Raw genomic sequence first — 14853 nt, 5'->3', positions numbered from 1 at the left:
GTTTCCAGATCCAGGGCTGGCAGGGTGACCTCGGGCAAGCTGTTCCCCTACCTACCTGGACCTTGGCTTTGTCAAGGGCCCTTCCCTCTTGAGATGGTTCTCTAATTTTTTTTTCTTAAATATTATCTTAGGTCTCCATGATTAGAACATGCTGAAGATGGAAGCAGAAAGGAGAAGAGGACTCGATAGCCCTCATCAGAAAGATGTCTGTGCGAGAACAAGCTTTGTCTGGTGGGACGGGGTCATCTGTTCCATTTCACTGAAGTGTTGGGGAGAAACCATGTGTCCAGGCCTGTGGTAAGCCCTGGGTTGGGGATTCCAGAGAAGACCATGTCTCAATGAGCTCATCGGCTCAGTGAGGAGGCACACCTCTCTCCCCAGGAAATAACCAAGTATCTCCAGGACAAGTGTGATGTGCTATTCAGAGCTTGTCAAGGTTTGACCCTTCTAATCTCTCTAACCACATCTGTCATTAAAGAGGTGGACGCACGGGAAACTGGCTGTGTAGATGTATGGATAGAAGGGTCGGTGAAAGGTTAGATGATGGATGGATGGATGGATGGATGGATAGATGGATGGATAGATTGGATGGATGAGTAGATGAAGGGACATTGGATATGCATGGTATAGGTTGTTGGTCCCATAGAAAAAAGGATAAGGGGGAAAGTTCCAACCTTGCCTCTTATTCACTGTGTGACCCCGAGTAAGTCACTTCCTTATCTATAAAGTGAGAATCTGGAAAGATCTCATGTATAAAGTGAGAATTATGACCCTCACCTGCCTCCCAGGTCTATTGTGGGTATCTGGTGAAATAAGAATGGACTGTCCATGTCTGTCTGACAGCTGTGACGAGGCCCCAGTGACAGACCTTGTAGGCATGGGCTATATGTTGTTTTTACTATGGGGGTGAGGCCCCCCCATAGACACAGGTGGGAGGCTACTTCTACTCTGGGGGTTCCCACTCTCCCAGTCTGCACAGGGCTCTGCCTTCCCAGGGAGGCTGACCTCCGAAGAAAAGGTGCTACAGGAAAGTTCCCTATGGTCCTGGGAGCCCGGAAAGCACGTGGAGGGCACACAGGGTCCAGAGTGAAGGCTCTGAAGTTACACAGACCCATTTGGTAACCTTGGCTCTGCCACTTTCTAGCTGTCTGACATTAGGCAAGTCCTGAGCCTCAGTTTCCTCATTTACAAAATAGGGACTAATTGCGGTACCCACCTCTTAGGTATGGTGTGACAGTTAATGGAGATAATGCATGTAAATCAGCTAGCGCGGATTTACTTGGAATTCACTAAATACTCAGCAAGTGTGTGTTTACCCCACACCCCTAAAAGGCTAAGTGGGGAATGGGGCCCTTAGCACTTTGGAGGTAACTCAGAAACTTTGAGTCCAGAGATTTTCATCCTGGATGCTGAGTCCCTGAGTTGGTTTTCTCATTTCACAAAGTTCGTCAGGACTCACAGGGCCTCTTGACGAGGGTGCCTTGACTGAACAATAACTGCTTTCGGCTGAAATTCCAGCAGGTTCCGCGGGCCTCGCTGACCCTGTCCTGATTACCCCTAGATTAATAAACGCGGCACATGAGTTATTCCTTTAAAAGTAGGGTTTATGTGGGAGATATAAATCTCTCCAAATGGGCTGAGGCAGAGGGAGGAGGAGATCGAGGAAGGGGGTGTCCTCCCAGGGAAGCCGTGGACACCAGGCGAGCTGGTCCTGCAAGGCCGAGACTGCCCTTGCAGAGACCCAGCATGGGACGATGGTGTGGGTGGTGGCCAGCCCTGCTGGCTCGGGGTGCACTGTGGCCCATGGCAGGTGGCCCAGACCACCCACCAGAAAGAGGCCCCGAGGCTGAGTGGCCCCAGGCCTGAATGGGGGCAGCCCTGCCCTGCAGCCTTGGGGGCAAATCATGATGGGAATGTCTGAACCTCCTCAGTCCCTAGATCCCCAACCCGGGCTGGCTCCAGAGCCAAACCCTCCCCAACCCCTCATCCCCTGCAGGCTCCAGACATCTCCCCCTGGCCAGCCCCATCTTCCCAGCGGCTCGCTCTGCTAAACTGCCTGCACGGTGTGTGCCTGCAAACGAGACGCTGTGTCTCTTCCACCGGGGGCCGCACACAGAACTTCCTGAAACCTGGTGGGGCCAGGGTGGTGGCCACAGGGAAGCAACTGGTTTTCTGGAGGGGAGGGACCAGGGGGTCTCACGCTGGTGGCAAGAGGTGACAGGGCTATCTGGGGAGCTCTAAACTCTGGTCAGTTTGGTTCTGAATGCCATAGGTTGTCAGAGCTGAGAGCACCCCTCTCAGAAGGCAGAAACACTTCCCAGGGAAGCCAAGGAAGGGGCAGGACTTGCCCAAGGCCACACGGGATGCGTAGCAGAGCTGGGAAGAAGTTTGTTGTTCCTGCAAACGCACCAGGCACCTGCTGCAGCCCGTGGCCTCCCTGTTGGACAACATCGCCAGACATTTATCCTCACCCCTGTGCATCCTCTATCCCACACGGTGGCCTCAGCAGCTGGACAGCCGAAGATATTTGCTCTTAGTCCAGAGGGTCTAGAGGGGGCTTTGGGGGGGCATTGAGGGTGCACGGGAAGGTGGCCTAGCTCTAGCCCAGGCCCCCGGCCCTCCTGCCACTGGGTCCTTCCTAGCAGCCCTTCCCAAACAGACCCAGGGGCTCAACTTGGACCCCTGGCAGCTTCACAGGTGTACTGGAAAGACTGGGGCTGGAAGAGTAGCCACGAGAACATGTCCGGCCCCTTCACTGTCTTGAGCAAGTCGCTGCTCCTCTTGGACCTCAATTATCTCATCCAGCAAATGGGAGTGGACGCTGGAGAGGATTTCTAGAGGGCAGTTTCTGGCACAGCATCTCACCCAGAAATACGCCTCAACTTCTCTCTTCCGCCAACCTGCCCTTCCCACAAATCTCTCCTTGGATTGGGCCGGGACCAAGCATGAGTGGAGCAAATTATTTTGTGCACAAAATGATTCCCTCCAAATCCTGACCAGGAGGCGGGGGCGGGGGGGCACCTTTAGTGAATCCCTGTCCCCAGACCTGCAGCTTTACCAGCCCAGGCAGGGAACGGGGCCAGATCGGGTTGGGGCAGTGCAGCAGCAGCTGACCAGAGCAGTGGGGCTGGGGGCCATGCAGCCAGGCCAGCTGGGAGGGGCAGAGGTGATGGTCAGGGCCAGGCTAGAGAGCTATGGGGCTGGGGCTGGGGTTATTTTTAACTCAGCTTAATTTTCTCTACCTGGAAACCAACTCTTGCCGGTGGGGTAGCGCTGTTCCGGGAACGCTTTCACCCCCTAGGATCTGAGCTCGCTCAGGTTCCGGGCCTGCCCTCTCCATTTCACAGGAGCCCTGTTTGCCCAGCTCAGGGCAGGAGAGGAACTGGAGCCAGGCACAGCTCCCTGCACTGACCCCACGAGGCCCAGGCGGTGGCCCCTGCCCTGTCGTCTTCCTCCTTTCACACCAGAGACGGATCCTGTCTCCTGGTCCGTTTAATTCTTCTATTATGTTTCCCAGACTCAGAGCCTCTGGTTCCCTATTGTCCTGAGCAGCACTTTGCGTTTGTGTAAAGATTAGACGCAGTGGAACCTTCACTCTCCTTCCAAATGGTCTTTCTCTTTTACTTTCTCAAATCCGAGTTCTTTCTCTCGCACTAGGCTCTGCTTCCTTGTCCTCCCTCTCTCCCTACCTGTCTTTATCTGATTCCCTGTTTGTTTTCCTCACCACCCAGACCCCCTCCTGCTCCCTGCTGACCTGCTTGTTCTCCTTTCTTCTCTTCATGGTTCAGTAGTTTGAATTCTCTATCCACCCCCTGCCCCCACCCGAACCCTGCTTGATTTCGTATTTATATTCTCTCGGAGGCTAATAGAAATGACTAGGAGTATTGCTCACCTCATTCCAGAAATACTCTTCTAAATTCTTAGAGAGGCACCTTGCGGGGGAGGGCAGTGAGCACTGCGTGGGGAGTCTCTGTTTTTTGCTGGAGAGACCGGGAGACCAAGATCTGAGACCTGAGTCTCTGTGCCAGCGCTGTGCAGACTGGACCAGGCAGGGCTCTTCTCTGAGCCTTCATTTCGGCTCGGACAGTAGAGGAGCTGATCCCGGATGGTCACAGCCGCCTCCCAGGGCCACAATGGAGAGGAGTTGAAAAGGCTCTGAGCACGCAGTAGGTGCTCAGAAATGTTTATTCCTGCTTGCATTGCAACCTGACCCAGCCTGGGGGAAGGAAGGTAACTCCGACGGCTATCTCCGTCCTCAGGTCCCGTCCCTCTGCACCAGGATGGCACAGGCACACGCAGACACACATACGTGCTCTGGTCTTGCCCTAGGAAGAAGCCAGCTCACCTGTTCCTCTGCGGTCATCTATTGCCCCCTTCGTAGACATCTAACGACAAAACCGCTGCTGAACACAGGAACTAAAACTTGAGCAGCCTGGGTTCCTGGGGACCTAAATTTCTGCGGGTTCAAAGCCAGGCATGTATTCATTCACTCCCCCCTCCCTCAGAGAGCACTCGCTCAGAGGGCTCCTACTGTGTACCAGGCAGGCTCCCGGGCCCCGCTCGTTCTCTGGAGTTCTGGACCTCAAGATTGCTGGAGAGATAAGCCCAAAGTCATGAGTCAGGCAGGCTGGAGAGTAAGGCTCTGGGAGTTCCGAGAAATGAGAAGGCTTTTCCTGTTGTGCCTGGAGACAGGGTCCCTGGAAGACATTGCAGGAGGTGGACTCTGAGCCAGGCCGGACCAGGAACAGAGGACGACTGCCAGTTCCACCAGCTGCTTAGCTCAGCACCGGCGCATCCCCACTCTGTCTCCAGCAAGACCTGGCTTCTGAGAAGCAGAATGCTCGCCCCCGGGGCACACCCCCCATTGCCTAGCCTTTTTTTTTTTTTTTTAATGTTTATTGATTTATTTTTGAAAGAGAGAGTGTGAGCAGAGGGTCAGAGAGAAGGGGACAGAGGATCCCAAGCAGGCTCTGCGCTGACAGCAGCGAGCCTGACGCGGGGCTCGAACTCACAAAGTGTAAGATCATGACCTGAGCCACCCCGACGCCCCTGCCTTGCCTTTTGTGAAGAGAGTACCCACCGAGGTGAACCAAGCACCCTGCCATGTCCAAGGTTGAAGACCTTTCAAGGAGTGCTTTATACATGGGCCCACAGGGGCAATAGGTCCTAAAAAGGAGCCAGAACTCCCATCCCCAGGCCCTGGGAGGAGGGATGGGGAAGGAGGGAAGAGGGGCACTTCCTGGGTGAGGTAAGGATGAGACAGCTCTAGGCTGGTCAGAGGCCAGGGGTGGGTTGTGTCCTTCACTGAGGAAAGCAGGCCCAGAGACGGCTCTGACTTGCCCAAGGCCACACAGCCTTGAGTACCCCCTTTCCCCTCCCACACAATAGAAAGGGCATCCTCAGCCTTGTTGGCAGTAAGCAGGCAGGACGGCAGGGTGCCTTCCAAGGAGAGAGAGGGTTCTGCTCATGGGCCTCCCCTCCCCAACTCTTAGCCCTGGGCAAGACCCATGGGACAGCCACACAGAGAGTGAGGAAGGGGACTCGGAGCACTTTGGGGATAACTTGAGGAAGCCCAGCAGGACTGGGAGAGGTCCCTGGGGGCCGCAGGGGCGCTTCGGTACTCCAGGAGGTGCTCCAGGCACAGAGGGAGGAGCGGGGCCTTCCCTCCCGCCTCCGCCCTCCCCTGCCCCCCTCCCCTCCAACTGCGGAGGCCGGGGCGGGCCAGGCTCCTGGGGAGGAGGCGGTGTCCCTGGCTCTCCTGTGCGGCAGGGCAGGGCTGGTCGGGCAGAGGCGGGGCTGTGCCTGGTGTTATAAGAAGCAGCCAGGGCACTGAGGCAATGAGCTATCGGCTCTGCCTGGCAGCAAGACGCTGGCAACAGGCACGCTCCCTGCTCTGGTCCAGCCTGTGCGCTCCACCGCCACTATGGTCGCCATGCCCACCGCCTGGTGCTCCATCGCCCTGGCCCTGCTCCTGGCCCTGCATGAAGGTGAGCTGCCCTAGCCTCACCTGCGGCGGCAGCGCCCCCCGCCCCCACCCTGGGTCTGCTTGCAGGTGTCTCCTGCCCCGGGGCACCGTACCCGCAAGCCAGCTGGGGGGCATCCAGGGGTGGGGGCCCCGCAGCAGTGGCCGCTTCAAGGGGCTCTGCAAGTCAAGAGGTGCTGCAGGCACAGGACAGCCACCAGCCCTTCCCACCAGGACTGCTGGGGCTTCCCCTGGCTGGCCTGGAGCTCCTAAGCAACGAGAATGCCAACTTCCTCAATTATGCAAGAGGAGGAGCCCGGCGGGTCCCCCTATCCCACTGTGCCGGGCACCCCGACCCACCTGTCCACCTCTGTCCCCCTCCTGTGCGTGCAGGCAAGGGCCAGGTGGCTGCTGCTCCGGACCAACCAGCACCCTCACACCGCGCCCGAGCCTCCCACCTGCGGCCTCGACGTTGCTCCTGCAGCTCCTGGCTCGACAAGGAATGTGTCTACTTCTGCCACCTGGACATCATCTGGGTGAACACTCCCGGGTGAGCTACCGCGGGGATCCAGGCGGGGCCGCTAGACGCGGGGCAGGGGATGGGGAACCTCTGGCACAGTGCAGCTCTCCCTGGGCCTCCAGACGGGATCACTGAGCTAATAATATTAATAGTTTCTGGTTATCGTTCCAACGCCCACGTGGGGAATGCCTAAGTAATCCAGGGCTGGCTCCTGAGAATTCTCACGGCAGCCCGGTAGGAAAGTATTGGCTCCATTCTCCAGATCAGGGTACCGAGGCTCAGAGAGGTTGGGTGCCTTCCCCGGGATTACACAGGAGGAAGTACATGGTAGACAGAGGCTCCATCCCAGGCCCATGGATGCCATGCTGCCTCTGCATGACCTTCCAAGAATAATACGAGTAATGACAGTGCCCGTGTCTCGGCTGTGCCAGGCCCTATGCCGAGCACTGCTCGTATGTTATCAGCTCCTGAATCCCTCATCCTCCCCGTGAAGCAGGTAGTGCTGTTGTCCCCAGTGACAAGACGAGAAACCTGCCCTGTGTCACCTGGCAGAGCTGGGGTGGGAGCCTAGTGCTGTCTGTTCTGTCTGCACCCGCACTGCCTCCGGGCCACTGCATACTTCAAGTTGAAGTTTGTGTGTGTGTGTGTGTGTGTGTGTGTGTGTGTGTGTTTGTGTTTTTTTTTTTTTTTTCCCTTCCCCAAATTGCAAAAGGCAAGAGAAGCCCTGCACGTAAGCGTGTGTGGAGCTAATCCGCATCCAAACACTTGCTCAGGGCGGGAACCCTGCCAGTCCCTGCGTGCCGGGTCCACCTGGAGTCATTACAACCCCAACCGCATCGTCTAAAATTAGCTCTGGCACCTGAAGGTGCTGGTCCAACCGGCCACAGGGCCCCTGCCCTGCCCCCAGCCCGCCTTGGCCAGACTTTCAATCTGAAACCGACCCCACCTGATCTCACACACGCACATGCACCCACAAGCACATGCACACACACACCGTTTTTAGGTCAAAGCGCTCAGACACATTTATCACCCCTCCAGGCAGGTGGTGGCCAGGTGAGGGCAGCTTAGCCTGTGTGTTTACTGCTGTCAGATGGTATTTTCTCCTCTCCTCCGGGGGGACTAGCAAGGCTCCATCCTTCAGCTCGAGCTCCTAGCCGTGAGAGGGGTCAGGCTGGGGGGACGCCCCACTTCCCAACTTAGGGAGAGAGCACGGTTCCACCCCATCCTCCCCATGCTGGCAGTCTTACTGAGCAGGGCCAGAGGCGGGGAGCAAGCAGAGGCCCAGAAAGGGGAGGGACGTTGTCCGGGACCACCTGGCACCCGGGCAGAAGAATGCACTGAGGCTTCCCGAGGTCAGGGGCTGGCAGCCTTCTGCTTCCAGCCCGGTGGCACGGGTGGCCATGCCAGGATGCACCGTGGACGGCCTCTGCTTGCCAGTGGCCGTAGTTTATCTCATCCTCTGCCCCTCTCCCTCTCTCCTCCTCTCTCTCCACCCTACACCACTACCTTGCTGGCTGCCCGCCCACAGACAGACAGCTCCTTACGGCCTGGGAAATCCGCCAAGACGCCGGCGCCGCTCCCTGCCAAAGCGCTGTGAGTGCTCCAGTGGCAGGGACCCCGCCTGTGCCACCTTCTGCCATCGAAGGCCCAAGTAAGTGCACACCCAGGCTGCAGAGGCCAGGGTGGCTGCTAGCCTGGACCTGGAGAGCAGGGTGTCTGGAAGATCAGCAGGAGAGCAGAGTGGCTAACAATGGTGGGGGGGGGGGGAGGTCCTGGGGGCCCATAGGCTGCCCTGGGCCCATGGGGCATGTCCCTTTCTGTGGGGAACCAGTCACCCCAAGTCCCTCCTAGTCCCCAGCTCCGGGGTCTTCTGAGAGCTCCCACCCTCACTCGGGGGCAGGAGGGATTCTTCTCAGGTTTTAGCTAAAGCAGTCCAGGCCCAGAGAAGGGAGGGGACTTGTCTCATCGGGCCACACAGCTAGTCAGAAGGAGAGCTGGGCTTTCAGCCTTAGTCTGCCTGACCAAGTCCACGGGGCTTTGGATTTGGGACGGAGCCTCGGAGGGCTTTGGAGTTTCCGCGGAGAAGTGACATCTGGAGTCGGGAGGCCCTGGCACCATCCCAAGGTTGTCGCGGAATTGCTGAGGAAGGGGCGGGCGGGGGTGCTCTGCCACACCTCTTCGCTCTCCGCACCTCAGTTTTCCCATCTGTTAAAGAGGTGGGGGACTTTGTCCCCTCCCTCGTCCCCTCGGAGCATTTGGGGAAAGCAGAAAGTGGCTGCCCCGTCTCGAACCTCCCATCCCCGCGATGGTTTATGAGAAACTCCTCCTCTGAGACTCAAACCGGGGCTCCACCCCTGCCTCAGTTTCCCCTACAAAAGGCCGTGCTCAGCTGCAGGTGGCTGGATTCTGGGAAGGTCGGGCACCCAGCTGCCTCTTTCTGAGGCTAAGAACGTATTCCCGGTAGCTCAGTTTTCTCAGTCCCCACCCCACCTGGGAAGGGAAGGAGGCCAGGTGCACAATGGATCTGCTGGGGCGGGGGGAGGGTGCTGGGCCTACAGCCAGGTGTTCTCAGGGCCCTGGACAGCCCCTCACTCGGGCCCTAACGCTGTTCCTTCAGGCCTGAAGCCGTGGTGGTCCCAGGCAGTGGACCCCCTCCAGACGTGTTCCAGGCTGGCAGGACACGGCCGTCGGCAGGAGAGCTCCTCCAGCAGCTGAGGTGAGCGGTGCCCCCACTGACTGAGCACCTCCTGTATGCCTTGCACATTTCCCTTGTTCTCCATATGAGGCACGACTGGGTCCTCACCGGGCAGCCGAGAGAACTGAGGCTCAGAGAAGTTAAGACATTTGCCCAAGGGCACAGCGGTCTGTGGCATCTGGCTGGTTCCAGAGCCTGTGACCTTGCCTGCTGTGCCCTTTGTTCCCACCAGGCCTAGCAGTGGACTTTCTCAGGCGAGTTGAGGGATTGTGACCGTGGAAGGCCCTCTACTGTTCATTCAGGTTGTGTCTCAAGGAAGCGTCTCCTACGTGCTGGGCCCAGAGTGGCCGACTACCCAGCCTGTCCCCTCCCCGCTGTCCCAGACCGGATCCCCTTCCTGGCCGCCTCCGCGTGGCTCAGCTCGAGGCCTGGCGCACAGGAGGTGCCCGCGAATGTTCGTCCAACCAAACTGACTTGAGAATAGAGACCCTGCATCTGGCTGTGTAGACAGGCGGCTAACGGAGCAGCTTCTGAGCCAGCTCTGTCCCCAACAAGGCTTTGTGACCTTGAGCTTGTCATTTCACTTTTCTGTGCTTCCGGCTCCCATTTTTGTTCCAGGGGCAGCAGTGCAATCCATCTCTAGGGAATCGTTGTGAGGGTAGATGAATCGACATATGTGGGGCGCCTTGAGCAGGGCCTGGCACCCCAGGGGAGCTTTTGCAGGTGTCAACCATTCCGACCTCTGTCCCTGAGGCTCCTCGGAGCTGGCCGGTGCTGGGGCCCAGCTCAGCCCCTCAGGGGCTCCCATCTTGGTGGAGAGGAGGAAACGTAAGAGAAAGGGCAGGATGGTGGGTTGGGGAAGACGCAGCATACGCTTCGGAAGTATCTTTGGATGAAAAGAAAATCATGGTTTAGACTCTGCAAGTGCATATGGCACGTCCTGTGGGCAAACAGCTCGCTTTGCCAGCCTACACTCATCCTCACACTGGCTCAGGCCTATTTTCATTTTACAGACCAAGAAAGGGGCTCGGAGAGGTTGACACATCTGCCTGAGCTCCCAGAGCTGGGACCTGAAGCCAGCCTCCTAGCTCCCGGTCTGGGACACTTTGAGGCAGGACGAGACCGCTTGGGGGATGCCAGAGTCCTTCCCAGGGCCTCATCCTGGTTCAAAGGGAAGCTAGGACCCGTATTTGTCTGGGTTGAACTACCCTGAGCTGGACCTTGAAGAATGGGAATTTCAGTAGGTGGAATGTGGGTGGAGGGAAGGTAAACAGCCTAGAAGGAGCGACATGAGCAAAGGTGTGGACGTGGGAAAGCAGGTCACAGGAGATACACTGGTCTCGGCCCTCTGGTCCTTCCAGCAGTATTTGATGTTGGACGTCAGCTTTGTCAAAGTCCTCGTGGGCAGGGAAGCTTCTAGGCCTGGTCTGGCCTGTCCTTGATGCGCAGACTTTGTTTTCAGGGTCAGCTGTGGCTGACCTCTGACCCCAGAGCAGCTATGATTAAAGGGGCCCGTTCCTACTACTGCTGTCTCTTGCAGGGAGCTCTTGGGCAGTCCATATCTCCTGAGATGCTAAATTGACCCTTCTTGATTCCAGGGACATTTCTGCAGCCAAGAGCCACTTTGCTAGGCGACAACAGGTGGCAGTGAGGGAACTGAGGCCTACACACTCCAGGCGGAGGAAGAGATAGCACCGGTGGCCAAGGAATGCTGGGAAGGAGCCTGTGTGGAGCCAGGAGGAGAGGGGCAGCCCAGAGCTGGGGACTCCACCTGCTGGGATGGCACACGCTTTGGCCTCCTCGTGCAAGTGAGGGAACTTCCTTCCAGGCAGCTCGTGCCCTCACACGGCCCGGGGAAAGCCTTCAGCCACGTCCCCCCGCCGGCCCCAGCCCCACCACGCCGCTGGAAGGAACCGCATGAGGAATGTGCTAACCTGGAGGCCACGTCCCGAGAGGTTTCCTGCCTGTTGGCTACAAGCCAGAATCGATGCGCAGCGGTGGACCCTAGACCCAAGCCAGCCCTGGAGGCTGGACGGGTCCACCTAAGGGCTGGCATCCTAGGTGACCCCCGTCTGACCCCTCCAGCTCTGCCTCCCCAGAGTCCTCACACCCTCATACCCTCGGGACACTCCTGGGGAGAACGGGCCTGTTCTGCTTCACCTGCCTGTATATAACTTATTTGCTCTAAGAACTTTGAGAATTCCACTTATTTATTTTAATGTATTTTTTTAGACTCAGTTATTTACCTGCGAACTTGTGTTTGTAATAAACCATGAAACGGTACCCTGGTGTTTTGTCTTGGCTGAAGCAGAGGTGGGAGGCACCTTGCAGGACGGGGCTGCTTAGAAGTTAGGGGGACCCAAGAAGGAGAGGGGAGGGGTCCGGGGCAGGTGGCCGGAGCCCTGCATTCCACTCCCCAAGCTCCCGCTGGGCACTTCTGGCTGCTATCCCACCCTCTCTAGGCTTTTGCCTGTCATGTGCCTGGACAGCCATTTGTGGCTTTGACATCTAGGATTCCTCTGTTCCCAGCAGGCCAGTCCCTGCGACCAGGCCTTTCCCAAGAGTGTGTTTGGAAGGAGTCGAGGCTACGAGAATACCAAGACCCCCTTCTTCCCCAGCTGCCCTGTGCCACCAGGAACTGTTGTGAGGCCCAGAGCCAATCTGTCCAGTGAGGGCTGGGGCCAGATGGTCCCAAGACTGTGTACTGCCCTAGTGGCCAGTGATGGGTGCTATGGTGGAGCCACAGCCTGACCCCGGTCTCATCCCTCTCCTTGGACCTTGCTCACTTCCTTGACTGAAGAAGCCCAAGGCTCTAGGATTGCTGCCAGGGCCCAAGAAGCAGCCCACCTGAGTTCCAGGGATAGCCAGCAGCCACGATCACCCCTGCTGGCAGTTCCTGGACCCACAGCCTCCATTTCTGCCAAATCCTCCTGTGACAAGCTGTTCCCTTTTCTCCCGGCTGGCTTGTGCTGGGAGTGGCAGGTGGCCTGAGCTGGCTGTTGAAAAATAATTATTTACACACTGCTCTAATCCTGCCTTGTCCGTGAAGCCAGCCCTGACCCCTTCGTGGAAGGATAACATGCTGACACGTAGTGAAATCCTACTGTATGCTGGCACTTTACCTGTATTAACTCATTTCCTCCTCACAACAGCCCCATGACATAGGTACATTTATTATCTCCATTTTAAAGGTGACAAAATTGAGGCACAGAGAAGGCAACTGACTGGCCCAAGGTCACACAGTGAGTAAGTGGTGGTATCGGGATTTGAACCCAGAGTCTACGGTACAAATGTATGTCTGCATTTCATAAATATTAGTGGTGGAATTCGTGGGTCAGCACTGCAGTGTGACCCGAAACAAATCTCTTTCTGGGCCTCAGTGTTTTTCAGTCTATAAAGTGAGAAGCGATAGTCCCAACCTTGTAGGGCAGGTAGGAACACTGAACAGACTGCTGGGCTCAGCCCCCGGGGCGTGATAGGAGGCAGAGACTGCTTGTCAGGGTCATCAAAGGGATTTTGTAATGAGAACAGCCCCAGAGCTGGAGGACCGAAGGTGGGGCAGCTGGGGTGACAAGGGGTGGTCAGGGAAAGAATCCTGGACAAAGGGGCTACTCCTGTAGCCTCCAAAGATGAGTAAGACTCAAATAAATAGAAAAATGCAGGAAGGAACTCCAGACAGAGGGAACAGGCAGAAGCTATGGCAGTAAGAGTGACAAAGGAGGTTCCCACGGAGGACCCCTATGTGGCTGGAGCCCAGTGAATGGGGAAGCAAGTTCACCACCCCACCCCACCCCCTGCCCTCGGAGGTCCACGGTGCATCCTAGGTGGTGAGGCTTGGGGTAAGGGAGCCCAGGAGCAGGGAACACCTCTCAAATCTCAGCAGAGCCTGATGTCAGAAGACTCTCCCTCCCTGGCAGCCCAGCATTCCATGCAAAATGGCTCCCTGCCTCCTGGGAGACCCAAAGCCAATAGCCAGTGGCCAGGCTGGGCAGCTGAGTAGGGCAACCCCAGGATGACGGGTATGATGGAAGCCTGGCAGAAGGATGATGAGATCCTGACCGAGGGTGTGTCAGAGACCCAGGGAAGCAGGCATTCCCTGCCCTTGGCACAGGCCCCTGTGGCCCTGGCCAGAGTTCAGAGATCAGAAACTCAAATGATTAAGTCACAGACATGATTAAAGGGAGGGGAGGAGGCCCAGGAGGCAGGAAAAGGCAAGGTGACAACGCAGTCCCTTGGGTCCTGATTCCTGGGGAATGAGGGCCTCCTGCACTTTGGGGGGTCCTACTGTGCCCTTCCTCGGTCATACCTCTCTCCACAGGGCAAGAAGTTTGTGTGCCTCTAGTCTGTGCCTGCTACTAGGCTGCATTGCGGGGAGCTGGGGCCCCAGAAGCATGGGGGAAGGTGAGACAGTGTGCGGAAGGAGCAGAGGAAAATCTGTGAGGGGCGGCTGCCAGGTCAAAGGAAACCCTGGGAAGCAAGATGTCAGCATTTTGGGGAGTCTGTCTGGATTTTATAGGACAACATCTCCCCTTTTCCTGCCTTTTTCTGTCTTTTCCATAAATACTTAACTGGTTTTGTCAAGGCTTTTTGAGTCCAATCTATGTTCCTTTTGGCTAGAACACCAGGCAGAGAAAGGCCAGAAGGGGGCACAGAATGACCCAGATTTACTCAGGTACCACGCACAGACAGAAGCTGAGGCAGAGGGGAGTTTGCTCCCATGTTCAAGACCATGCAGCCTGATATATGCCCAGGCTGTAGACTGGGTCTTCTGTCCTTGGGCTGCCTCTCCTCACACCCCTCACTCAGGAAAGAACCCCAAGGAATGAGTCTCTCTCTCTCTCTCTCTCTCTGTCTCTCTCTCTGATTAAAAATGGAGACCAGGTTGCCGAGTTTCAGAAATGGCATCTACTTATGAATAATTCCCTCTCAGGAGACTCCTGTGAGCGAGACAGACACAGCTTCTGGCCCCACAGGCCAAGAGGAGAGCCCTCCCAAAAAACCACTATTAGGGGCACCGGGGTGGCTCAGTTGGTTAAGTGTCCGACTTCAGCTCAGGTCATGATCTCACGGTTCCTGAATTTGAGCCCCGTGTCCGGCTCCGTGCTGATAGCCCCGAGCCTGGAGCCTGCTTCGGATTCCGTGTCTCCTTCTCTCTGCCCCTCCCCTGCTCACACACTCTCTTTCTCAAAATTAAACATTTAAAAAAATTAAAGTTTAAAAAAATACTATTAAGTATTAAGATAAAATAATAATAATAATAATAATAATAGTTAGCATTTACTGAGCACTCACTAGGTGCTTTCTGCGTATGAATTCCTTGGTTTTTTACCGCAACCTATGCAGCAGGTTTGACAATTATTATTCCCATTTTATAGAAGGGGTAACCAAGGAATTGAGTAACTTGCTCAAAGTCACATAGCTACTATATGACTGAGCTGGGATGTAAACCTCAGGCTCTAAACTTCTATGCCTTACTGCCTCTCTGATAGGACATCCATACTGTGAAAAGATTTCCGGGCATGAGGGAGCCCAGGGTGGCTTCCTGAAGGAGGTGACGTCTAGGCCCAGCTCAAGAGAATCAGTCAAGTGAAGGAGAGCAGACAAGAGTGTTCCAGGCGGACGGAGCAGCAGAGGTGAAGGCTCGGCAGGGAAGGGAGCTATTCTCGGGAGCTCCCT

At 56.6% G+C, this 14853-nt stretch overlaps 1 protein-coding gene across 1 annotated transcript; it reads left to right on the top strand.

Annotated features, from left to right (window-relative positions):
* The first annotated feature begins 5852 nt into the window (after positions 1-5852).
* Positions 5853-11425, top strand: EDN2 (endothelin 2). The gene is made up of 5 exons (XM_042951400.1): positions 5853-5987; positions 6356-6512; positions 8011-8133; positions 9100-9198; positions 10776-11425. The coding sequence occupies exons 1-5, from the start codon at positions 5924-5926 to the stop codon at positions 10867-10869; spliced, it is 537 nt and encodes a 178-aa protein (XP_042807334.1). The 5' UTR covers positions 5853-5923; the 3' UTR covers positions 10870-11425.
* The last annotated feature ends 3428 nt before the right edge of the window (positions 11426-14853 follow it).

The sequence above is a fragment of the Panthera leo genome, chromosome C1 (assembly GCF_018350215.1).
Source record: "Panthera leo isolate Ple1 chromosome C1, P.leo_Ple1_pat1.1, whole genome shotgun sequence".
In the NCBI taxonomy this organism is placed as follows: domain Eukaryota; kingdom Metazoa; phylum Chordata; class Mammalia; order Carnivora; family Felidae; genus Panthera; species Panthera leo.
This window is presented reverse-complemented; position numbering and strand designations above follow the sequence as displayed.